Genomic DNA, 24592 nt, shown 5'->3' with positions numbered 1-24592 from the left:
GTTTTTTTGGAGCTTGATAGAACAATGATTTACATTTTTGTCTCTGTATTTCACCTTTCTAGTGCAGCTGTGACTTCAACCTGCTCTCCACAGGATGACTTTGATCTTCCAGTGTTCTTGTCTAGTGGAGACTTCACAATAGGAGGAATTTTTCCTTTACACTATAGAGTAGAACTTCCATCAACAGACTACATAAAGAGACCTTTAGCAGCACAGTGTCAAGGGTAAGGATATTTGCTATTTTCCAATAATTTCTGGGCAATTCAATATTTTGCCTGCTGTTTAATTTGTTTTCCGTTTGACAAAATCAAATAATAAGATGCCAAACCAATGTTCTAAAAGCAATTTTACAAAGTTATTTTTGTGGCTTTAAATGTAGGTTTGATCCAAGAGCTTTCCGCTGGGCTATTTCTATGAAGCTTGCTGTGGAGGAGATAAACAATAGAAAAGATCTCCTTTCAAATCATACACTGGCTTACAGGATTTTTGACTCTTGCTCTACCCCTGTAACGGCTCAGAAAGCAGTCCTGGCAGTACTGAATGGGCAGGATGTTGTTCAGAGTTCAATGTGCTCTGAGGCTGGCCCTTTATTAGGATTAATAGGGGAATCTGGATCTTCACAATCCATTGTTCTCTCCAGAACTGTGCAACCCTTCCAAATACCCATGGTAATAAGTTATTTTTGTTCTGTTTATGTTCTGTATCTTGGAAACATAAGCTCAATATGTATATATTTTTTGATGTATTTTATGGTAATTATTCTTTTTTCTTCTGTTTTATAGATAAGCTATTTCTCAACCTGCTCTTGTCTAAGTAATCGGAAGCAGTTCCCAACGTTTTTCAGAGTGGTTCCCAATGATGATTATCAGGTCAAAGCTATTGCACAGCTGTTAAAAAGGTTTGGCTGGACATGGATTGGTGTGGTCACTGAAGACCATGACTATGGCAGATTTGCTTTACAAGGCTTAAAGCGAGAAATTGAAAATACTAACATTTGTTTGGCCTATCATGAAATGATACCAAAAGACTATACCCAAGAAAAAGTCCTAAAGATTCTTAAAGTAATGAAGGAATCCACAGCTAAGGTAGTTGTTGTTTTTTCAGTAGAAGGGGAATTTTACCCTTTCTTGAGAGAGTTTGTGACTCAAAATATGATAGGAATACAGTGGATTGCAAGTGAGGCTTGGGTAACAGCTTCAATGTTAGCAGAAACGTATCCATTCTTAGATGGCACAATTGGGTTTGCAATACGTCAAGGACACATTCCAGGTCTTCAGGATTACCTCAAAACAGTGACCCCAGAAAGGTACCCTTCAAACCCCCAAGTTCAGGAGTTGTGGGAGGCTCTGTATGGTTGTTCCCCATCCACGTCCAACTTGAACAGTTATTTGCCCTCCTGCACAGGGAAAGAAACTCTCAGACAAGAACACTCTGCCTACATGAACACTTCCAGCCCTCGTGTGACCTACAATGTGTATAAAGCAGTGTATGCCTTTGCTCATTCTCTACATAATCTCATTCACTGCAGGCCTGGAAATGGTCCATTTGAGAATTTATCATGTGCAAACCTCAGCAATGTGTTTCCATTGCAGGTAAAACTGTTTTGGGCTTTATACTTGGAACATTTTCAATTTCGGTTACTTTTTTCATTGCAAATGTAATTGTGTATTTTATCTGGTCTTTTCTGGTCCTTTAATTTTAATTTTTAATTTTGTTTATGTACTCTAAAGCTTCAGCATTATCTTGAGGATGTTTCCTTCTCAGTATCCGGAGAAAATGTTAACTTTGATAATAAAGGAGACTCAATTCCATATTATGATTTGATAAACTGGCAAAGACACTCAAGTGGAGATATTCAGTTTGTGAAAGTGGGCCTCTATGATGGTGCTCAGAATTCTGGGAGAGAACTGGTGATTGAGGAACAGGCCATTATGTGGTCTAAACAACAGAACAAGGCAAGGTGTTGACTGTGCACTGCACTGCCATCTGTTGGTCTTTTCAAATAACTCACTATGTTGTCCTTGAGCTGCTTTCAATCAGAAACATTTGCTAATGTATGCTGCGTATAATTGAGGAAAACATACAGAAAATACATTTATGAAATTTGATTATATTTACTTTTTTTTCATAGGTACCTGTCTCTGTGTGCAGTAATAGCTGTGCCCCAGGGTTCAGGACAGCTGCCCGTCGTGGGCAACCTCTGTGCTGCTTTGACTGTGTTCCATGTGAGAGTGGCAAGATCAGTAATCAAACAGGTAGATGCACTTTACTGCATGTTGAGTGATATTTATAATATGTGTAAATATTTACTTGCATTTATTTATACTGCCATTCATGTAATAGTTTAAATTCTAAATCTCTCACATGCACTGTGATTAATATTTTTTTTTATTTCTTTTTTTATTAGATTCAGTAGATTGTCTGTCATGCCCTGAAGACTACTGGTCCAATGCAAACGGAACAATGTGTGTCCCGAAAGTAGTTGAGTTTCTCTCCCATGATGCAATGGGAATCACGCTGACTGTGATAGCTATAGTTGGAGCCTTTCTGACTGTCACAGTGCTGGGGATATTTCTGTACAACAGAAGAACCCCTATAGTCCGTGTGAATAACTCAGAGCTCAGTTTCTTCATCTTGTTATCACTGACTCTGTGTTTTCTATGCGCTTTGGTGTTTATTGGGGAACCCACATCCTGGTCCTGCATGCTACGACACACTGCCTTCAGCATCACCTTCTCCCTCTGCATATCTTGCATCCTGGGCAAGACTTTAGTGGTGCTGGCAGCTTTTACAGCTACCCGACCAGGAAACAATATAATGAAATGGTTGGGCCCAATACAGCAGAGAATCATAATCTTCTGCTGCACTCTAGTTCAGGTGGTTATATGTACTGTCTGGCTTGTAGCGTCCCCTCCTTTCCCCTATAGAAACACTAAATATCAGCAGTCCAAGATCATCCTGGATTGCAGTGTGGGCTCTGATCTGGCCTTCTGGTGTGTGTTGGGATACATAGGCCTTTTGGCTTGTGTCTGCTTTTTTCTGGCATTTTTAGCACGGAAGTTGCCAGGCAATTTTAATGAGGCCAAATACATCACCTTCAGCATGCTTATATTTTGTGCAGTGTGGCTGGCATTTGTACCTGCATATGTCAGCCAGCCTGGTAAATTTACAACTGCTGTGGAAATTTTTGCTATTTTAGCTTCTAGTTTTGGCCTGCTCCTCTGCTTATTTGCCCCCAAATGTTACATTATTTTATTAAAGCCTGAAAAGAACACCAAGCAACATCTCATGGGAAAAGTTATTAAATGATGCAATGGGATGTTGAATGTGCAATAAGTATCCCAAAAATATTGAATTCAAATTAAAATATAATTTTACCATAAATTAATATAATAATATATAATTATTATCTAATGTGATATGTTAAGTTTATTCTAATGTGATATCTTCATATAGGGATATAGGAAACAGACTGTGTAAATACTTGTACATACTTAAAATAACATGAGACTATATACACCACAAAATTGTATCATGACCTAAAACAAATTTACTCTCTTTCTAATGAATACAATGTATATGGTCATGGGTTGCGCTACTGTTGTAAAAAGGAATCATATTAATAAAGCATATTTATGAATATCAGTATTTTGAATCCTACTGATGGCATATGACCATGACACATAATGAGATGCATGGAGACCTGTGTCTGATATATATATATATATAACAGGGTGTCCTGCCCACTGTAGTCATGCTGAATGATGCAGGCATTAGAGAGCATGACTGTCCTTCTCCTGTGGCTTCTGGTTTACTATCTCAGTGCACTCACTCCTGAAGATGCTTCTAAATGTGTCCTGCAAAGTGACTTTGAGCCAGGCCTCATGGCTAATGGCGATTTTCTAATAGGTGGCATTTTTCCTTTGCACTACAATCAGGAAATGCCAGATCTCAACTGTACTTACAAACCGGGGCCAGTCAAATGTAATGGGTGAGTAACAATTTTTTTTTTTTTAAACTTCCTATAGAGAATAATATTATTTGTAAGGTATAAATATCTTAAATGGGTGTTTTGGTAGAAACATTTAAACCTGTGTACAACTTAAGTTTGGCCTTTTAAAAAAAGATGCCTTTTATTTTCTTCTTTCTGTTTCCTTCATCTGCAGATTTGATCCGAGAGCTTTCCGCTGGGCCCTTACAATGAAACTTGCTGTAGAGGAAATAAACACGCGAGCCGATCTTCTACCTGAATACACTCTGGGTTACAAAATCTTTGACTCTTGTGCATACCCTCTGACTGGGCAAAGATCAGCAGTAGCTGTTCTAAATGGGCCAAATGAGCAATTAAGCCCCATGTGTGCAGGTCCTGGTCCACTGCTTGCTATCATAGGAGAATCCGGGTCAGCTCAGTCTATTGTAGTTTCAAGACTTTTGCAGCCTTTCGGGATACCAATGGTGAGTCTAAAAAGAAACATTTTAAATTATTTTTGTGTTAATTTAAAGTGCATTGTGGTTTGTGTATGCTTTTTTGTGAGAAAAGAATTAAATTGAGAATAAATTGAGAAAAATAAATTTTCAGTAATGGAGAGTTAACCATGTACAGTCTTAGCTGTGTACAGTAAAGCCACGCAGTGCAACCTAAGATCTAATAATATTCTTGTTACAGAATTTTCCTTTTTTTTCTCTTGACAGATCAGTTATTTTTCATCCTGTGCATGTCTTAGTGATAGGAGAGTGTTCCCTACATTCTTTAGAGTCATCCCTAGTGATGCCTATCAAGTAAAGGCCATTGCAAAACTCCTGCTGCATTTTAACTGGACCTGGGTGGGAGTGGTACGAGGAGATCACGAGTATGGTCGCTTTGCCCTTCAGGGCTTACTGAAGGAGTTAGAGGATACAGGCATATGTGTTGCTTATCAGGAGATGATTCCTCTGTTATACGAGCGTCGGAGGGCGCTGGAAATCATTCGAGTCATGAGCCACTCCACTGCTCGGGTTGTAGTGGTGTTCTCAGCTGAAGGGGAGCTCACACCCTTCTTAAGAGACTACATGGAACAGAATGTCACTGGGATACAGTGGATTGCTAGTGAGGCATGGGTTACAGCCTCTGTGTTCACAGGAAATGAATATTACCCTTTCCTCGGAGGGACCATTGGATTTGGCATACGACAGGGCCAAATTCCTGGGTTAAGTGAGTATCTCACAACAGTGAACCCACAAACGTACCCCTCAAATCCTCTGGTTCATGAGCTGTGGGGGGCTTTATATGACTGTTCGCCCTCCAGTTCCAGCTTAAATAATCATCTGCCTTCTTGTACAGGGCAGGAGACTGTTAGGGTGCAGCACTCTGCCTATTTTAATACTTCTAGCCCCCGCATTTCCTATAATGTTTATAAAGGAGTGTATGCCATTGCTCATTCCCTGCACAACCTTCTTCACTGTACACCTGGGAAAGGGCCATTCAAAAACTCCACATGTGCAAGTGAACATAATGTCTACCCATGGCAGGTACTCAAAATAATGAGTGCTTAAATGATTAATGCTAAATTAACTTTGTACAAAGTTATGACTTGAACTAATGTAAACACAGTCTTGATTTTATCTCCTGAACACAGTTACAGCAGTATCTCCAAGAAGTGTCATTCACTATTTCAGGAGAGACAGTGAACTTTGACATGAAAGGCGATTCTATCCCATCTTATGACCTCATAAACTGGCAGCGGGGCTCAGCTGGAAACATTGAGTTTGTTAATGTGGGGATGTTCGATGGTGCACAAGAATCTGGCCAAGAACTGGTTATCCAGGAGAAGGCTATCATGTGGCCCGGACATCAGACTGAGGCAAGCTGTTCTCACAGTGTATTTCAGTACATGAGATTCCATGTTCTGAAGTTCTGTAGGGTCAAATGGAGGTAAGTATCAATTTGAAATATGAAAGAATTGTTATTCTGAAGATGGAAGATCTGTCTGTGGGAAGGAAATGCAAAAGGCCAAATTAATCGTTGTTTTTCAGTCAGTATGTCCTATACTCATTATATATCCAGGTTAGTTTCATAGTAGCTAATTAGTTTCTTGTCAAATAATGAATAGTGCTATTGACCTACAGAAACATTATTAATATACAATAGTATACATTACTAATATATGTGTGGCTGTGTCGTTTAAACAGGTGCTGGTGTCCGTGTGCAGCAACAGCTGCACTCCGGGATTCAGGCAGGCTGTCCGTCGTGGCCAGCCTCTGTGCTGCTTTGACTGTGTACCTTGTGACAGTGGCAAAATCAGTAATAAGACAGGTTGGAGAACAACTTCAATAATTCAGGAAAAAAAGTGGCCTTTATCCTAATTTTTATAGTCTTTCCCTCTCTTTAGATTCATTAGAATGTATGGCCTGTTCTGAAGATTACTGGTCAAATGCTGATGGAACAGTGTGTATTCCAAAAGTGGTTGAATTCCTGTCCCATGATGCAATGGGAATGACCATAACAGTAATAGCTGTAGTGGGGGCCTGCCTCACTTTAGCTGTGTTTGCTGTATTTCTCTATTACAAAAACACTCCTGTCGTACGCATAAATAACTCAGAGCTCAGTTTCTTCATCTTGTTATCACTGACTCTGTGTTTTCTATGCGCATTGGTGTTTATTGGGGAACCCACATCCTGGTCCTGCATGCTACGACACACTGCCTTCAGCATCACCTTCTCCCTCTGCATATCCTGCATCCTGGGCAAGACTTTAGTGGTGCTGGCAGCTTTTACAGCTACCCGACCAGGAAACAATATAATGAAATGGTTGGGCCCAATACAGCAGAGAATCATAATCTTCTGCTGCACTCTAGTTCAGGTGGTTATATGTACTGTCTGGCTTGTAGCATCCCCTCCTTTCCCCTATAGAAACACTAAATATCAGCAGTCCAAGATCATCCTGGATTGCAGTGTGGGCTCTGATCTGGCCTTCTGGTGTGTGTTGGGATACATAGGCCTTTTGGCTTGTGTCTGCTTTTTTCTGGCATTTTTAGCACGGAAGTTGCCAGGCAATTTTAATGAGGCCAAATACATCACCTTCAGCATGCTTATATTTAGTGCAGTGTGGCTGGCATTTGTTCCTGCATATGTCAGTTCACCTGGGAAATTTACAACTGCTGTGGAAATTTTTGCCATTTTAGCTTCTAGTTTTGGCCTGCTCCTCTGCTTATTCACCCCCAAGGTTTATATTATTTTACTAAAGCCTGAGAAAAACACCAAGCAACATCTAAAGGGAAAAGACAAATAATACAATTGATCATGTTTTGAGTCCAGTACAAAGTGAAAGAAATAGAAATAATATGAAATAAATAACCAAAAATAGCAAATTAACAGTAATTGAATAAACACCTTTTTTTGATAATTTTTGCTTACTTTATTATTATCTGTATACATATTACTGCCATTTTTTATTGTATTATGAGTGGTACTTGATGTCTTATTGTTAACAAGTGTACACATTGAGGAATGTAAATCAACCATACAGTAATCACACAGTGCTTTAACAATGGGTATTTGTAAGAGTATATCAATTTACTGGACACTACAAACAACAAACTATAAAGGACTATTATCGAACAATCAAACTCAGACTAACACTTCTACAGGGATACTACAGCCATACATACCCTTTACAAATAATAATAATAATAATAATAATAATAACTAAAAGTCAAGAAGTTCAGGCTAGAGATTGAGAATGTGAGACAAATGTTAGTTAACCCCTTAACTGTCACCCCCTTTTATGAGAATAGACGTGAAAATGCACTTGTGAATGGTTGTAATTCAAGAATGCTTTGGCATATAAACCTACATTTAGTCTAGTTTTAAAGAAGACACTCAGCAGATTATTGCACATCAAATAATGAAAGTATAAAAAGTTATTGAAGTTTAAATGTACTGTAAACCAAATGTACTGTACTAAATATTTGTATTTTATATAAATAAATATTTTACTAAATAATTTTTACTCTAGAATTACTAAAGAAATCAATGCCATATGTCTATCCAAGTTGTGTTCCAAATTTGAAGTTGATATCACAGAAATTGAAGTTCCTGCAAGATTTTGTTTAGGCACTGTACCAAATATAGCCACCGGGTGTCACCCACATTCCATTGATTTTTTTTCTCCTGTAACAAATTAATACATTTCTACGGAAGCCCTAGCCTGGTTAAAACCAGACCATTCTCAGTTGTAACTGAGTTATGGTCTGGCAAAGCATAATAGACAAATCATTTCCAGAGGGGCGTCACCAACGGACGTCGTGGATAGACCTAAAACCAATCAGAGTGATGAAGGAGATGACGTATGCAGAGCGGCGGAGAAACATCTCAGAGTGTTGTTCTTTGCTCGGTTTTTAACAAAAAGGAAACGTTCAAATCACTTAAAACAGACGCGATAGCTGATTCGAACGAGTGATGTTCGACGGCGGCATCCATCTTTGTAATGTAGGCTACAAAATCTGCTTCAAAATCCCAGCGCTGTCGTCATCGTGTAAAGCCCGCCCCAACGTTTCTGATTGGTGCTTCGATTTCGACGGATTGGAAATGGGCTTGAATGAGCTCTTTGCCAGACTAACTTTCAGAGCAAATCTAAATTTACCGGAAGTTGTCTGGGTTTTCCCAGGCTACGGAAGCCCTGAACCGCAACGTAAAAAAAAAAAAAATCTAGCATTTCGAGATTAAAGTCGAAACATTTCGAGAGTACGACAATGTCTTCCGTAGAAGTTGCGTGAGTGCTTGCCATTGTTTCACATTGCCGCAAACACAGGCATTCATAATGGTGCATAGCGAGTGTTTCACACTGTGTGTGTGTGTGTGTTTGTGTGTGTTAGTGTGTGTGTTTTGTTTCAACAAAAGGAAATTCAACAGGTGCCAATCTACCAGCATTAGGCTACCATTATAGGACGTTATAAAATATACTGCGCCGGAATAGACTTTAGCCTATAGGAAAACCAACCCGGAAAACACTTTTCAGACTGGATGGAGATATCCAGCTTTATGAATGAATGAATGAATGAATGAGGCATTTATATAGCGCTTTCATATGTATACTAGGCCTACACTCAAAGCGCTTTACAATCATATCAGAGAATCTCTCCTCAACCACCATTAGTGGTTATTAAATCTGAGGAAATCACGGGATCCGGCCAAATGATTGGATACAGAATGATGCACTTAAAATGTATCCAGAACGTATTTACAGTGAAGAGGGAGACAGAACGGTTACCGTTGTGTTCTCGACCCAGATAGTGTTGCCTAGACGAGCAAGAAAACACCTCAAAAACACTGCCACATAAAGTTTGGACCAGATTGTGATACCTACTCCGGCGGAGTCTGTGCGCTCGTGTAACCCATGTTAAATGTGGTGCAAAATAAATAAATAATATAATTGTATATTCTAATAATTATAGTTTTCATTAAAAAGTTGAAACGATCTATTAATAAACATTGTGAATTAACTATTCATAAATAAAAATAATAAGTATGATAATTGAGCACAGAACATGTGACGTATTACACGTACGCACGTTGTGTATGACGTAAGCTGATGATTTGCGGAAGTGTGACAGATGCGCTGAACACGAGATGAAACTGATGCAGACAGGATTAAAAAGGTTTATATTGTTGAAAATCATTTAAATTTATTATAAGTAACCTTATAATACTTAATGGTTAATGATGATAAATCGTTTTAGAGTGATGATTGCTGATTTAATCGCGGATGTTAGACGATTGTGAAGCTTCTCGGAATCTGAAGTATTTAACAAACTGTGAAACTCGGGATTTGGTGAGTTTATTGTATTCTCTTTTCTTTGAAAGATGTATTTTATGTTACTATGCATATTATGTATGCTGTAAAGATCGTTTACATATTTTCTGAATGTTAATATGATTTATTTTGAAATGTTAAGTGATATATTCTGCTTACGCATGGATGAATATTAATTTTCACATTCTCAAAATGTCAAGGTAACATATGTTGTCATAAAAAAAAGTTGAGATAGATGTTTAAAGATTAAAAAGTTATTAAGAAATAGTATTGAATGTTAATGACACTGTTTTGGTAAAACAGGTCAGGTTTATTGTTTGAGTTGGAAATCTTTTCTCATGGATTTGAGATGGCGAGCCACCCATACCATTGAATGCTGATACCTGAGCCTGGGAAGAGACCTTTTGGCTGTATACGAGGACCTTTTCGTTGCACTAGAGACATCACCCTTTTTCAAGTGGGAAGACATTCTTTTCCATTTTGAACTGGTAGGATTGAACTGATTTCACTCACCCACTGGACTTTATTAAAGGACTTTTCTGCATGATATTCAGAAGACAATTCATACAAAGAGTTCTAATAAGGGTATTGTTCATTGAATATTATTGAATGTGAGTCAGATGTGAATTTTGGATTTCTTTTTGTTTGTTTTAATTAATTCATGTGATCTAAGTTTAAATTGAAATTGAATTGTGGTTACATGATATTGTACCTTTTGTTTGAGAAATTATTTGGGTTGTCAAAACAGTATAGGAGGTTTAAAACTAAAACTAAATATAATGAAACCCTAAACTCTAAATTAAAGATTAGTAAATCTTAAGAGCTTTCCAAATTAAGGTGAAATCAAATAAGAATTGTGTTATAATCTATATCTGAACAGAGATAAACTAAATAATATAGATTAAAATGTAAAAGGAAAAAGGGAAATACAACTTAAAGAGAATAAGACACGAAAACCAAAGACAACACTGTGAATTATTATTTCTTTTGTATACAATTTATTGTTTTATTTTTGAAATCTGATTCATGTTGTTTACATGACTGTTCAATCAAAATACATATTTCTTGAGTAATCTTCCTTACCTGTGGTGTGATTTATTTACTGCCAGGAATTTATTCTGTTCTCTACTAACCTAGAAACTGGTCCATTGCTCCAACCTACGTTGAGGGCACTTGTTACATAAATCTTGGCGAGCCAGCCAGGAGAACAGTGGTAGTAAATATATCCTGAACGGGTTCCTGAAAAAAAAAAAACAGATTATACAAATTTGAGGTCACGTTAGTCCTTAGAAACATGGATATCGTTGAATCTGAGAATGTTAAAGTTGCGAACTCCGTGATAGTTCGTGGGTTGACTGACACAGAGTGTGACGAAGACTTGGTTGAATTTCTAAACAAGCACGGACATGTTAGTAGACATCTGAGAGTAGATGACCCAAAGTCGCCTTATCACAGAGACGTTATTGTAGAATATGAAAGCTGTTCTGCCCTTGTAACCCTTGAGCCAGTGTTACCTTACACTTTCAGAAGCTCTCATAACGTCTCTTATGTCATATCACTCTTGTCAAGTGCCTACTTGCCAGCAGCAACCAAGCAAGCTACCGCCTGTTACTTTGCTGAGCTGCAGAAATTAGCTACGATTAGTGGGAAGACTTTTGAGGAACTTCTGCAAGAACAGTTATCTCAAGCCACTACATCATGTGCTGAAATTGCAACAGATGAGAACGAACCAAAGCTTTCCTTTGGGACTGGCACTCTCACGCATGATCCTCTTACCTCATTCAAGGAAGGGAAAAGTGCAGAGGGGTGTCAAAGCCCTGAGACCGTACGTTCAGTGGTCTTTGAAAAGAAAATGTCAGCTTTCGATGTGGCTGATGTAAATCCACCAGAGATCCAGCGTGTGGTAGTCGAACATCTAATAAAGAATGAGGGAATTTCCCACATGCATGCACCTTTCAGACTTAGAGTGTTCTCTGGGAAAATTCCACGTCCAACCACTGAAGTCGATTATGATGCCTGGAGAGGGAGTGTTGAACTGATTCTCCAAGATCCTTCTCTTTCTGATTTGCACCGATCCAGGAAAATATTAGACAGTTTGTTACCTCCAGCATCGGAAATTGTGAGGCATCTTGGTGCCACAGCTCTACCTAATGCATACCTCGACATTCTGGATTCCGCTTTTGATGCAGTTGAGGACGGAGACGATCTTTTTGCTAGATTCTTGAACACATTGCAAAATACAGGCGAAAAGCCTTCCTTGTATCTACAGCGCTTACAAGCAGCTCTCTTAAAAGCAATAAAAAGAGGTGCCGTTTCCAATGCTGAGGCTGATAAACAGCTCTTGAAACAGTTCTGTCGAGGCTGTTGGAACGACGCGTTGATAACAAACCTACAGCTCGAGGCTAGACGAGAGAGTCCACCTTCATTTTCTGAACTGCTTCTGCAGTTGCGCAGTGAAGAAAATCGACATTCTGCCAAAGAGAGCCGTATGCGTCAGCATCTGAATGTGCATCGACATAAAGTCAGCTCAAATGTTGTATCCACAAGCTCTTTTGACTTGGATAATGGTGCGGCATCAGAGGGGAGAGAGATTGCAGAACTAAGACGGCAAGTTACAAAACTTCAAAATCAGCTCAGTAAGCAGAAAGCCAAACAGACGGAGAGTGATGATGTGCTCCACTTGAAGAAACAGATTGCAGAACTTCAGAGTCAGTTCACAAAGCTTGGATCCCAAAAGCCTCAAAAGCAAAAAGACCGTGAGACCAAACAGGCTTACTTTAAGCCCACTGTTTCAGCTGTTGTCCCAAAGTCCCTAGATAGACCTAAGCCAGGTTATTGTTTCCGCTGTGGCGAAGATGGACATATTGTGTCTGGTTGCGAGAACGATCCAAACCCATCTTTAGTGAATGAGAAACGGAAGCAGCTGAGGGAACGGCAGAGTCTGTGGGACCGCCAACAGTGCCAAGAGGTCTCAGAGTCTTTAAACTGGAATCAGCCCCTGTAGCGAGACGTACAAGGGCTACCATATGCAAAACTAGTCTCAAAGGATCCACAGGAAGAAGGGGTGGTTCAGAGTTTTCCGACAGCAGAGGTCCGTTGGCTAGCCTCCCAAAGGGGCTGATAGGGGCCAAGTGTACTGCTCAAGTGTACATAGAAGGGAAACTATGTTCCTGCCTCCTGGACACAGGGTCGCAAGTGACAACAATCTCAAAATCCTATCATGAGCAAACTCTGCCTGAGCTAAGTATAATCCCTTTGGATAATCTGCTGGAAGTGGAGGCTGCGAATGGACAGGTAGTACCCTATTTGGGGTATGTAGAAATGAGGGTCAAGTTCCCTGAGGATTTTCTTGGGAGTACTGTAGAAGTGTCAACGCTTGCGCTGGTTATTCCAGATACAAGTGGTACTGCTCAGCCAAAAGTGCTCATAGGTACCAACACTTTAGACTTGGCATATGGGAAGCATCTTGAAGCCAATAACACTGTCTGCAAATTCATTCCATTTGGTTATAAGGCAGTAGTGAGAACGATTGAATATCGACAGAATCAGAGAGTAAACAGTAATGTAGGAGTTGTCAGACTCCCCACCGCTGATGCTGCTATCGTACCCGCAGGGCAGAATCTTGTCATGGAGGGAGTTGTGAGTGTAAAAGGACAAGTGACGGATAGGTGGGTAGTGATGGAACCCCCCTCTCATTCTTCTGTTCCTGGAGGACTTTTAGTTGCAAGCTGTCTTCTTGACTTACCTAAACATCCATCTCGTAAAGTCTCTGTAGTGCTTAAAAATGAGACTGAGCATGATATTACCATTCCTGGAAAGAGTGTAATTGCGGAAGTTCATGCCATACAGAGAGTAATCTCAAACAAGAGCACTCAGAAGGGAGGCATGTCCTCCAATGGGGAAGAGAAATTTACAAAGGAACTCTGTTTTGATTTTGGTGACTCTCCACTAACCAAAGAATGGAAGGAGAGGATTTCCCAGAAGTTAAGGGACAAGTCAGAAGTCTTTGCTATGCATGATTTCGATGTTGGACGAACTGACAAGGTAAAGCACAGCATCAAGCTACATGACAATACTCCTTTCAAGCACAGGGCCCGACCTATACATCCTGATGACTTCGAAGCAGTTCGTCGACATCTGGAAGAGTTGCTTGAGGCTGGAATCATCCGGGAATCGGAATCATCCTTTTCGTCACCCATTGTGGTCGTCAAAAAGAAGAACGGCGATGTGAGGCTGTGTATCGACTACCGTAAATTGAACACACAGACCATAAAGGATGCTTATGCACTGCCGAATCTTGAAGAAGCCTTTTTGGCACTCCGTGGATCTAAGTGGTTTTCAGTGCTTGATCTTAAGTCTGGCTATTACCAGATTGAAGTTGAGGAAAAGGATAAGCCCAAAACCGCTTTTGTTTGTCCCCTTGGGTTCTGGGAGTTCAATCGAATGCCTCAGGGGATAACGAATGCTCCCAGTACATTTCAACGCCTTATGGAGAAGTGTATGGGCGATATTAACCTCACTGAAGTTCTGGTATTCTTGGACGATTTGATTATATTTTCTGAGACACTAGAAGAACATGAAATCCGCCTTATGCATGTCCTAAATCGCTTGGAAGAGTATGGATTGAAGCTTTCAGTAGAGAAGTGTAAATTTCTCCAGACATCTGTTAGGTATTTAGGACATATTGTATCACGGAATGGCGTGGAAACCGATCCTCAAAAAATAGAGACTATTAAAACCTGGCCAAGTCCTAAAACCCTCAAAGAATTACGTTCCTTCTTGGGGTTTTCTGGCTATTATCGCCGTTTCATCCAAGACTACTCCAAGATTGCGAAGCCACTAAATGACTTGACCGTCGGATATCCACCTCTCCGCAAGAACTGTAAAGGCAAGAGCAAGAGTACGTCCTACCTGAGTCCTAAAGTGCCTTTTGGAGGAAGATGGACAGAAAGTTGTCAACAGGCTTTTGACACGCTCATAGAGAAACTCACCACAGCACCCATTTTGGGATTTGCTGATCCCACACTGCCGTACGAGTTGCACACCGATGCTAGCACCACCGGGCTAGGTGCTGCACTTTACCAGCAGCAAGGGGGAGAACTGCGAGCAATTGCTTTCGCCAGCCGTGGGCTTTCAAGGAGTGAGGCTCGTTACCCTGCTCATAAGCTCGAGTTCTTGGCCCTGAAATGGGGAGTCACTGAGAAGTTTTCCGATTACCTGTATGGAAGCAATTTCAAAGTGGTCACAGATAGTAATCCGTTGACTTATGTGTTGACATCTGCAAAACTGGACGCGACAAGTTACAGATGACTTTCTGCCTTGTCCACATTCTCTTTCACTCTTCAATATCGTCCGGGAAAGAGTAACCTAGATGCAGATGGGCTGTCAAGACGCCCTCATGGAATGCTTACCAACGACGAGATATCACAGAAAGAGCAGGAGCGCATACGTCAGTTCACTTTGCACCACTTACCTGAGGAGGGGAATTCAGTCTTGGTCCCCACTGATGTAGTCCAAGCTATCAGCGATAAACATCTGGTACGCACAGCTGAGGACGGTGATTACATTCCTCTGAGTCCCTTTCTGTGAGTTCAGAGGCGATTCCTGAGACTTATGAATGCTTTGAAGGATTTCCAGTGGTTCCTCAAATGACAGAGCAAGAGCTGAAAGATAAACAAAGAGCTGATCCAGCAATACAGGAAGTCGTCTTACAACTGGAATCAGGGAAACCGTTCTTGCCTGTACTGAGGAAAGAATTACCAGAACTCCCATTTTTTCTGAGAGAATGGAAAAAGTTAGAGCTGAAGGATGGTATTCTTTATAGGAAAAGAGTGGTTGGCGAACATACAACTTACCAGCTTGTTCTCCCAAAGAATCTGAGGCCTATTGTCATGGAGCAACTGCATGACAATATGGGCCATATGGGTATGGAAAGAACCCTTGATCTTGCTCGAGCCCGTTTTTATTGGCCAAGGATGGCTACAGATGTGGAGGTGAAGATCAAGACATGCAACCGGTGTGTGTGCAGAAAGACTCCACCTGAGAGAGCAGCGCCATTAGTGAATATTCAAGTATCTAGGCCACTTGAGTTGATATGTATGGATTTCCTGTCTTTGGAACCAGATCGTAGCAATACAAAGGACATCTTGGTGATAACTGATTATTTCACGAAGTACGCTGTAGCGATCCCCACACCAAATCAGAAGGCCAAGACAGTCGCAAAAAGCCTTTGGGAAAACTTCATTGTGCACTATGGTGTACCTGAAAGGCTTCATAGTGATCAAGGGCCTGATTTTGAGAGCAAGACCATTAAAGAGTTGTGTGAGATTGCTGGTATTCGGAAAGTCCGAACCACACCGTATCATCCCAGGGGAAACCCGGTTGAACGGTTCAACCGAACGCTGTTGAGTATGCTGGGTACTCTGAGAAACAAAGACAAAACCCATTGGAGAGACTTTGTGAAGCCTGTCGTGCATGCATATAATTGCACTAAACATGAAACTACAGGGTTCACCCCATATGAGTTGATGTTTGGCCGGCATCCTAGATTGCCAATAGATCTCGCTTTTAGAGTACCTGTGAGTAACAGCCATAATGAGTTCCATTCCCAGTATGTGAAAACTTTGAAAACTCATTTGCAGGAGAGTTATGAGCTTGCCAGAAAGAATGCAGCAAAGGTTGCAACAAGGAACAAGACACGGTACGACAAAAGAGTGACAGAGTCTTCACTTGATGTGGGTGATCGAATTCTTGTCAGAAATGTGCTTCTCAGAGGGAAGCACAAATTGGCTGATAAATGGGATTCTGAAGTATACATTGTGGTGAATCGTGCTGGTGAACTTCCTGTTTACACCGTGAAACCAGAAGGAAAGGAAGGACCTTTGCGGACACTCCATAGGGACTTATTATTGCCTTGTGGTTTCTTGTCACCCTCTGTGGAGGAAGAAAAAATGGTACTTAAGTCACAAAGAGGGAGAACAGTTCCGAGAGAAGTAAATGAGGAAGAACCAGAGAGTTCAGAGCAATGTCTGGATTATGATAGAGAGGACGATGATTATCTGGTGCAAGAAATTGAGCCCTGTTCCAAACCCACTCCAGTGAGATTCGTTAAGGAGTTTGATGTTGTTAGAGCATCAAGAAAAATTCCTTTCAGAAATGTTGAACCTGTTACTCAGATGCAACCTGATTCAAACCTTGCCAGTGCCAACATCATGGAAGGTACACATGAAGAATACTTACCTGAACCAGCATACTTACCTGAAACTCAGTCTTCTTCTGGACCAGCCTCCGTGCACAGTGATGTGATACCTGAAAGGGAAAGGTTGGAAGAGAGGATATGTCTGTCTGAAACAGAGCAACAAAGTTTGAATGATCCTGCTAATTTCAGAAGGGAGAATGAAACTAGCACTAACACAGAACAAAATCAAAAATCCATACCTCATATTCCAGTGGAAGAAGACAGAGTGGACCCAGTTGAATCTGAAACACCTGAGGAAGATACAGAGTCAGATGGATGTGAAGCTGGAAGTAGATTAAGGAAATCCAAAAGAGTGAGACAAAGATCCAAAAGATTGACTTACCCTGAGTTGGGCAATCCCATGATATCTATTATTCAATCTCTTCTGCAAGGGTTGAACACAGCTTTCATTGAAACATTAGCAGAGCAACCCAGATCGTTTAAACACCCTAAGATATAGGCCTTAACACTGATTAGAAGGCATCATCACAACGCAAAGGGACTTGCGTGGATTTAAAGAGGGGAGGGTGTAACCCATGTTAAATGTGGTGCAAAATAAATAAATAATATAATTGTATATTCTAATAATTATAGTTTTCATTAAAAAGTTGAAACGATCTATTAATAAACATTGTGAATTAACTATTCATAAATAAAAATAATAAGTATGATAATTGAGCACAGAACATGTGACGTATTACACGTACGCACGTTGTGTATGACGTAAGCTGATGATTTGCGGAAGTGTGACAGACGCGCTGAACACGAGATGAAACTGATGCAGACAGGATTAAAAAGGTTTATATTGTTGAAAATCATTTAAATTTATTATAAGTAACCTTATAATACTTAATGGTTAATGATGATAAATCGTTTTAGAGTGATGATTGCTGATTTAACCTGTTAAGCTTCAAGCCCATTTTTGAAAAATCCCCAGATATGGCATTCCCAAACTGAAACAGATACAGTTCATGAACCCTTTGTACTAAAAGCACAAGTAAGATCTCATTTGAAAGCTGACACCTGGAAGTTTATTGTAAATGTAGAATTAATTATTGTCATAATGAAAAAAAATAGTTATAAATAGCTTCAAAGTTTTGTAAAGTTATTATACATTTATTTTTATGAAACATCTTAATGAAAATAAAATTGAAGTTGGCATTGTAGCAATCTAGAAATGCACTGCAGCTAAAGCCACATGTCTAACCATGTTATATTTAAAATCTGAAGATGATAAGTCTAAAACTCTGTATTTAGTTCAATGTTTTTCAAGATCATGTCATATGACTTTATTTTGATTAGACTGGTGTTTATTGTCATCTTATAAGCATCTATTCAGTCTATTGCCTCTATTGTTTTGTGATGCAAAAACGAGTCCCATTCAGTCTCAGGCTCCCCTGCACATATTCACACCTCTCCAGCCTGGTTATTGCTCTAAATATGCTTTTCTTTTGTCTGCATTATAATCACTAACGACTAGCAATTCACAATGTTTCAATCCCTCATTTCTTTTATAAAAGTTCTCACTTCACAGTGAAACTGTATCAAATGCCCTTTTTGAAAAACGAAACATTTCAGTAAGCATTCTTATTTAGAAAAAAAATCATAAAAATTACATCGAAGTTAGGTAGCAGGTGCTCAGTACTAGCTAGCATGTTAGCTTAGCACACCATCAATACACGACAATTTATGAGAATAAAACTATGTTTGTGCTCCAACTTACTTTATAGCGCAAGTCGAGTGTTTTAAATAACTTTCTGTAATCTGATTTGGCTTCAGATAAAAAAATCAGATAGAAAATATATTATTTTATTGCATTCTGCACAATTTGAAAGTCTATCTCGATTAGCATTACATTATACATATAATCTATTATTATGAAAATACCTGACATGACTCGAAGAACACAGGTAAATCAAATATCATTGCAATCATGTTTATTGTCTTCAAAACATCTTTATCTGCACTTTACAGCGATCTCGGATAGCTTTGTTTATGTGTCAGGACTTCCTGAATGTCACATGATTATGGCTCTTCTTCATGTGATCCATATATGGACTTTACTGTGCAAACAGCGCCCCAGACTGTTAGTATTGATAACAAAGTACATCAGAGTATACAGCGCTCAAAATGATTACATCGACGCATTTGGGTATAAATTCAATAAATATTATTCCTGTCTATAGAAATCTGATGTAAACTTATGAGAATCTATCAATATTTCTCCAAATCTGCACATGTTTGAGCTAAAAGCCCTGAGGGACGTTGTTTTGTGAATCGCTGTCATGACGATCGCACGGGAGTTTTTTTCTGAATGAGAGCAGCTGACGCTCATAATTCATATTAAAGGTAACGACTCATTTTTTTATTTCATAACTCCTGACACAAATTAAGACATAACTGTCACTATAAGTTTCACAGAATACAATAGTGGTCAAATACTGAAACTTGAGTCTTATATCGTTTTAATGATGTATAGTTTGTCAAGTTAATCACATTAAATATGATAGTAACTTTGAACTATTTAAAAAAAAAACGCTTCAGAGCGCCCACGCACTGGTGACGGTTAACAGGTTAATCGCGGATGTTAGACGATTGTGAAGCTTCTCGGAATCTGAAGTATTTAACAAACTGTGAAACTCGGGATTTGGTGAGTTTATTGTATTCTCTTTTCTTTGAAAGATGTATTTTATGTTACTATGCATATTATGTATGCTGTAAAGATCGTTTACATATTTTCTGAATGTTAATATGATTTATTTTGAAATGTTAAGTGATATATTCTGCTTACGCATGGATGAATATTAATTTTCACATTCTCAAAATGTCAAGGTAACATATGTTGTCATAAAAAAAAGTTGAGATAGATGTTTAAAGATTAAAAAGTTATTAAGAAATAGTATTGAATGTTAATGACACTGTTTTGGTAAAACAGGTCAGGTTTATTGTTTGAGTTGGAAATCTTTTCTCATGGATTTGAGATGGCGAGCCACCCATACCGTTGAATGCTGATACCTGAGCCTGGGAAGAGACCTTTTGGCTGTATACGAGGACCTTTTCGTTGCACTAGAGACATCACCCTTTTTCAAGTGGGAAGACATTCTTTTCCATTTTGAACTGGTAGGATTGAACTGATTTCACTCACCCACTGGACTTTATTAAAGGACTTTTCTGGATGATATTCAGAAGACAATTCATACAAAGAGTTCTAATAAGGGTATTGTTCATTGAATATTATTGAATGTGAGTCAGATGTGAATTTTGGATTTCTTTTTGTTTGTTTTAATTAATTCATGTGATCTAAGTTTAAATTGAAATTGAATTGTGGTTACATGATATTGTACCTTTTGTTTGAGAAATTATTTGGGTTGTCAAAACAGTATAGGAGGTTTAAAACTAAAACTAAATATAATGAAACCCTAAACTCTAAATTAAAGATTAGTAAATCTTAAGAGCTTTCCAAATTAAGGTGAAATCAAATAAGAATTGTGTTATAATCTATATCTGAACAGAGATAAACTAAATAATATAGATTAAAATGTAAAAGGAAAAAGGGAAATACAACTTAAAGAGAATAAGACACGAAAACCAAAGACAACACTGTGAATTATTATTTCTTTTGTATACAATTTATTGTTTTATTTTTGAAATCTGATTCATGTTGTTTACATGACTGTTCAATCAAAATACATATTTCTTGAGTAATCTTCCTTACCTGTGGTGTGATTTATTTACTGCCAGGAATTTATTCTGTTCTCTACTAACCTAGAAACTGGTCCATTGCTCCAACCTACGTTGAGGGCACTTGTTACACTCGTCTATAACGCCATGGTAATTCTTGTTGGTAGATTAGCACCTGTGTAGAATTTTGTTGAAAGCCCAGATAAAAGTAAAAAGCTACTATTTTGTGTTGATCCATGGCAGTTCGACTTCACAAGTGCATTTATTTACACACACACACGCACACACACACACACAGTCTGAGCCAGTGGACACGCACTGTTATGAATTCACACACTTCTATGGAAGACTGTATTATCGAAATGTTTCGACTTTAATCTCGAAATGTTTCGACTTTAATCTCGAAATGTTTCGACTTTAATCTCGAAATGTTTCGACTTTAATCTCGAAATGTTTCGACTTTAATCTCGAAATGGTAGATTATTATTTTTTTTTTACAGATTTCTTTTTTTTTTACGTTCCGGTTCAGGGCTTCCGTACATTTCTGTCCAAATATCACCTCTATCACAAAATATGGAAACTTGAGACTGAAAACGTGTTTTGTCAAGGTTAGAAAAGGTTTTGATTATAAAGTAGTTCAAATAAATTTTGTAACATGAAACCTGACGTCGCCCATGGGGAGGTACCCAAGAATTTAGAGTATCGTTTCCATGGTAACACAACGTCGTCCAATTTCAAAACAGTTTTCACAGGATGAACTTTGAGTTCGTAAGCTTTCAAATGACTGATTCCTAATTTATGCTGATTACTAAAATGTGATATGAAAAAAGGCGATAAATAAAAAAGAACGCAAATCTTCCCGCAGTTAAGGACAGATCTCATTGTAAACTTGTCAAAAATAAGTAGGATGGTGAGAGAAATAAATATAACAATGAATTTTGAATGTAAAACATTCATCGTGGGGTTGACAGGGGGTGGGGGGACTTTAAAGAAGGTAGGTCCTGTTTTTGAAGTTTAGAAACTTTATGAACACCCACAGCACATAATGACATTAATTATGACTAAGCATTCAAATATATAAACCACACCCTCTTACATTTCCCCTTGCCAATTCATTCCCACAAAGAACAATCGTGGCTATTTAAACATGGTGCAATGCTCACCTGATATTTAGAGAGCTCACTGTCCAAACAAGATAAATTAATGTTTTATTAATTATTACAGTACTTTGCATTGGCAGACTTTGTCCTGCTGTGTGTGGGGTAATTTAGGCATCTGCATCCTGCAAGGTGACCCTCAGCCACCTGCCCTCTTAAAGGATGGAGACTTTGTTATTGGATGGGTTTTCTCTATTCATGACTATCTGAGGACAGAGAAGCACCTCTATACTAGATGGCCAACACTAGAGTGCAGTGGGAGGTTAGCATATATAGTAGGGTATCACTCCAAATATAACATGTTGATATTGAAATAGTTCAAATTATAATTGTATATGAATTATGAATAAATTAAGAATTATTAGTTCATATATTCTTAAAAATATTATCTAATGTTTGTAATCATGTGATAAAGTTATGAGAAATCACATGTGTAACTGTTTTCATGTAAAAGTATATTTATTTTTCTATTATATTTTTATTTATTTATTGTGTTTATCTCAACAGCGTGGGTTTCAGAGAGATGCGCTTTGTTCGTGCCTTTGAGTTCGCCATCAATGAGATCAACATCAGCTCTGATCTCTTACCAGGCGTGACTTTAGGGTATATGACTCTTGTGCTTCTGTGCCAATGGCAATCAAAGTAGCCTTTCAGCTTGCCAACAGACAAGATCTCATATTTAACGACACTGATTCCTGTGTAAAATCTGCAGCTGTTACAGCAGTAGTCGCAGAATCTGGCTCCACGCCGTCTATAAGCATTTCAAGACTTCTCGGTCCGTTTGGAATTCAATATGATTACTTCATTTCATATTAAAAATAAATAAAAATGTAGTTTAGATATACATTATTGGTATATCCATATATAGTTACAATTGAAAACACTGACATAAGACATAGTATTGGCTAAGATGAACATTTGAGAGAAATTTAAAAACCGTGTCCTAAATCGTTCATTTACTGCATCTATAGGCTACAAAGAACGACCATTATTGACTTAGGGGCTGTTTACACCAGGCCACTTCATGCGTTTTCTCAGATCGGATAGCTATCTGATTTATCAAAACGATTCCATTTACACCTGGTCACATAAATGTGTTTTTGCAAAACGGATATAAATCTGATCTTCAATTCCCGCGCTATATGTAGATTTAATGGAGTGCACGTCACCGAAAGCAACAGAGATGAGCTGCATTTTATTGATCATCCGCTAATTTCAAAATCAAAGACGGCGATAAGAGAGAGCGGCAACAGCCCTGGTAAGATCATTTCGTTTCTTTACTTTTAATGAATATGATTGTGTGTTAAGCGTCAGTAGTCCTTACCGGACACCATGTGTCAAAATGATTGATGACTTCCGGTTGCCCTTGACCTTTGACCTTTTCCGGTCCCGCCTTTTCCGGGTGTGCATCCGGTATCTATAGATAAGGATTGACCTATTGACCCCACCCATCCAATCGATTATGTGTTTTGACAGGTTGTGCATCTGGCGTCTATTGATAAGGGTCGAGCAGTTGACCCCGCCTATCCGATCAATGAAATGTTTTGACAGTTTGACCATCTGGCCTGTATTGATAAGGGTTGTGGTGTTGAGCTATCTGATCAATCAAGTGTTTTGACATAAGCATTGTGCGTTTTTATGGCAGAAAGTTTGAAGCGGTTGTTATAGAACATGTATCACAGGCATTCCAAACTCCCCTATATATAAATGGGGTCAGTGTGTTCTACAACCAACAGAAACATGAGCTACATGAGTATGGATGGTTTAGCCACCCCACAAACCCCCGAGACGGGGCTGACCAGCAGGATGATGGAAAGTCTGACTATGGCTCCGAGAAAACCTTATGGTCATGTTCGTTTGACAAATTTTCTCCATGAAGTTTCGGAATGGACTGAAGGTGAATTTATGATGTGTAGTAATCGTGTATTCGGGTACAAATTTCACAAACCAACACGCGTTGTTATGCTCTACACCACTGACGGCGTCGGCGAGTTTCAGGCTGGGGAAGACCCATGTGTGACATTTCCTGAAAAAGACTGGGGTCTATTTTACAAATTTGTCTGGAAGGATCTGAATGACGCTGGGGAAGAGCCTTTGTATGTGGCTGAGTGGGTTGGGGAGACCCCGAATGTCCAATACCGTGTGGTAGGCGACCATACTAACAAGCAGCCGAATGATTCTGTATACATATTCAGATGTAAAGACAAGACTAAGCTCACCAACACCCGGTCAGGAACTGTCCTGCCCAAGGATCATCACGATCTGTATGAAATGCAATTTTTGTTCAAGTGGTGTGATCTGAATCTGCTGAATGGTGTTTTTTCAATCATCAACAAAATGTTCAAATGGTGCGACATGCATGACAGATACAACAAGATTAAAGTACAGTTGTTCCACCCTGAGAGATGCGTGCGCAGCGGTATAGGCTGTCTACCGTCCGCCACCATTCGCTACAGCCATCATAAACCTCGACGGGGCGACCCTCCCAAGCGTCGTTTATAAAACGGCGTCTCCACCCCCTTTACTACAACGACCATAAATTCAGGCACCCAAACCCTCTATGCAACATTTATAAACCATGGCTGAAGATGGCACTTCAGAAGCCGAACATGTGTGCAGCTGCGGAATTAACTTTCGGCAGCATTCTTGACCCTCCCAACGCCTGTGATCCGCCGGACCACCACAAAGACTGGGGTTCGACTAAAACGATCAAACGTCGCATAGGCT

At 39.2% G+C, this 24592-nt stretch overlaps 2 protein-coding genes across 2 annotated transcripts; both read left to right on the top strand.

The window, feature by feature from the left end:
* Window positions 1-24: 24 nt before the first annotated feature.
* On the top strand, window positions 25-3309 carry LOC130097270 (extracellular calcium-sensing receptor-like). Its single transcript, XM_056264071.1, has 6 exons — window positions 25-224; window positions 380-668; window positions 783-1592; window positions 1731-1955; window positions 2132-2255; window positions 2408-3309. The coding sequence occupies exons 1-6, from the start codon at window positions 25-27 to the stop codon at window positions 3307-3309; spliced, it is 2550 nt and encodes an 849-aa protein (XP_056120046.1).
* A 455-nt stretch (window positions 3310-3764) lies between these two features.
* Window positions 3765-7360, top strand: LOC130097269 (extracellular calcium-sensing receptor). The gene is made up of 6 exons (XM_056264070.1): window positions 3765-3991; window positions 4167-4455; window positions 4693-5508; window positions 5616-5840; window positions 6169-6292; window positions 6369-7360. The coding sequence occupies exons 1-6, from the start codon at window positions 3765-3767 to the stop codon at window positions 7265-7267; spliced, it is 2580 nt and encodes an 859-aa protein (XP_056120045.1). The 3' UTR covers window positions 7268-7360.
* Window positions 7361-24592: the final 17232 nt, after the last annotated feature.

This window comes from Rhinichthys klamathensis, unplaced genomic scaffold (assembly GCF_029890125.1).
Source record: "Rhinichthys klamathensis goyatoka isolate OS25496 unplaced genomic scaffold, OSU_Roscu_1.1 h1tg000214l_1, whole genome shotgun sequence".
Taxonomy (NCBI): domain Eukaryota; kingdom Metazoa; phylum Chordata; class Actinopteri; order Cypriniformes; family Leuciscidae; genus Rhinichthys; species Rhinichthys klamathensis.
Note: the sequence above shows the minus strand (reverse complement) of the source record. Positions and strands in the feature narration are given on the sequence as shown.

What these genes read in the sequence shown, in the direction of transcription:
- LOC130097270 (XM_056264071.1), top strand. Translation starts at nt 25, where the DNA reads ATGATTTACATTTTTGTCTCTGTATTTCACCTTTCTAGTGCAGCTGTG. An exon ending in AACCCTTCCAAATACCCATG is followed by an intron (nt 669 to 782) that starts GTAATAAGTTAT and finishes TCTGTTTTATAG; the next exon opens with ATAAGCTATTTCTCAACCTG. An exon ending in GCAATGTGTTTCCATTGCAG is followed by an intron (nt 1,593 to 1,730) that starts GTAAAACTGTTT and finishes TGTACTCTAAAG; the next exon opens with CTTCAGCATTATCTTGAGGA.
- LOC130097269 (XM_056264070.1), top strand. Translation starts at nt 3,765, where the DNA reads ATGCAGGCATTAGAGAGCATGACTGTCCTTCTCCTGTGGCTTCTGGTT. An exon ending in GGCCCGGACATCAGACTGAG is followed by an intron (nt 5,841 to 6,168) that starts GCAAGCTGTTCT and finishes TCGTTTAAACAG; the next exon opens with GTGCTGGTGTCCGTGTGCAG. An exon ending in CAAAATCAGTAATAAGACAG is followed by an intron (nt 6,293 to 6,368) that starts GTTGGAGAACAA and finishes CCCTCTCTTTAG; the next exon opens with ATTCATTAGAATGTATGGCC.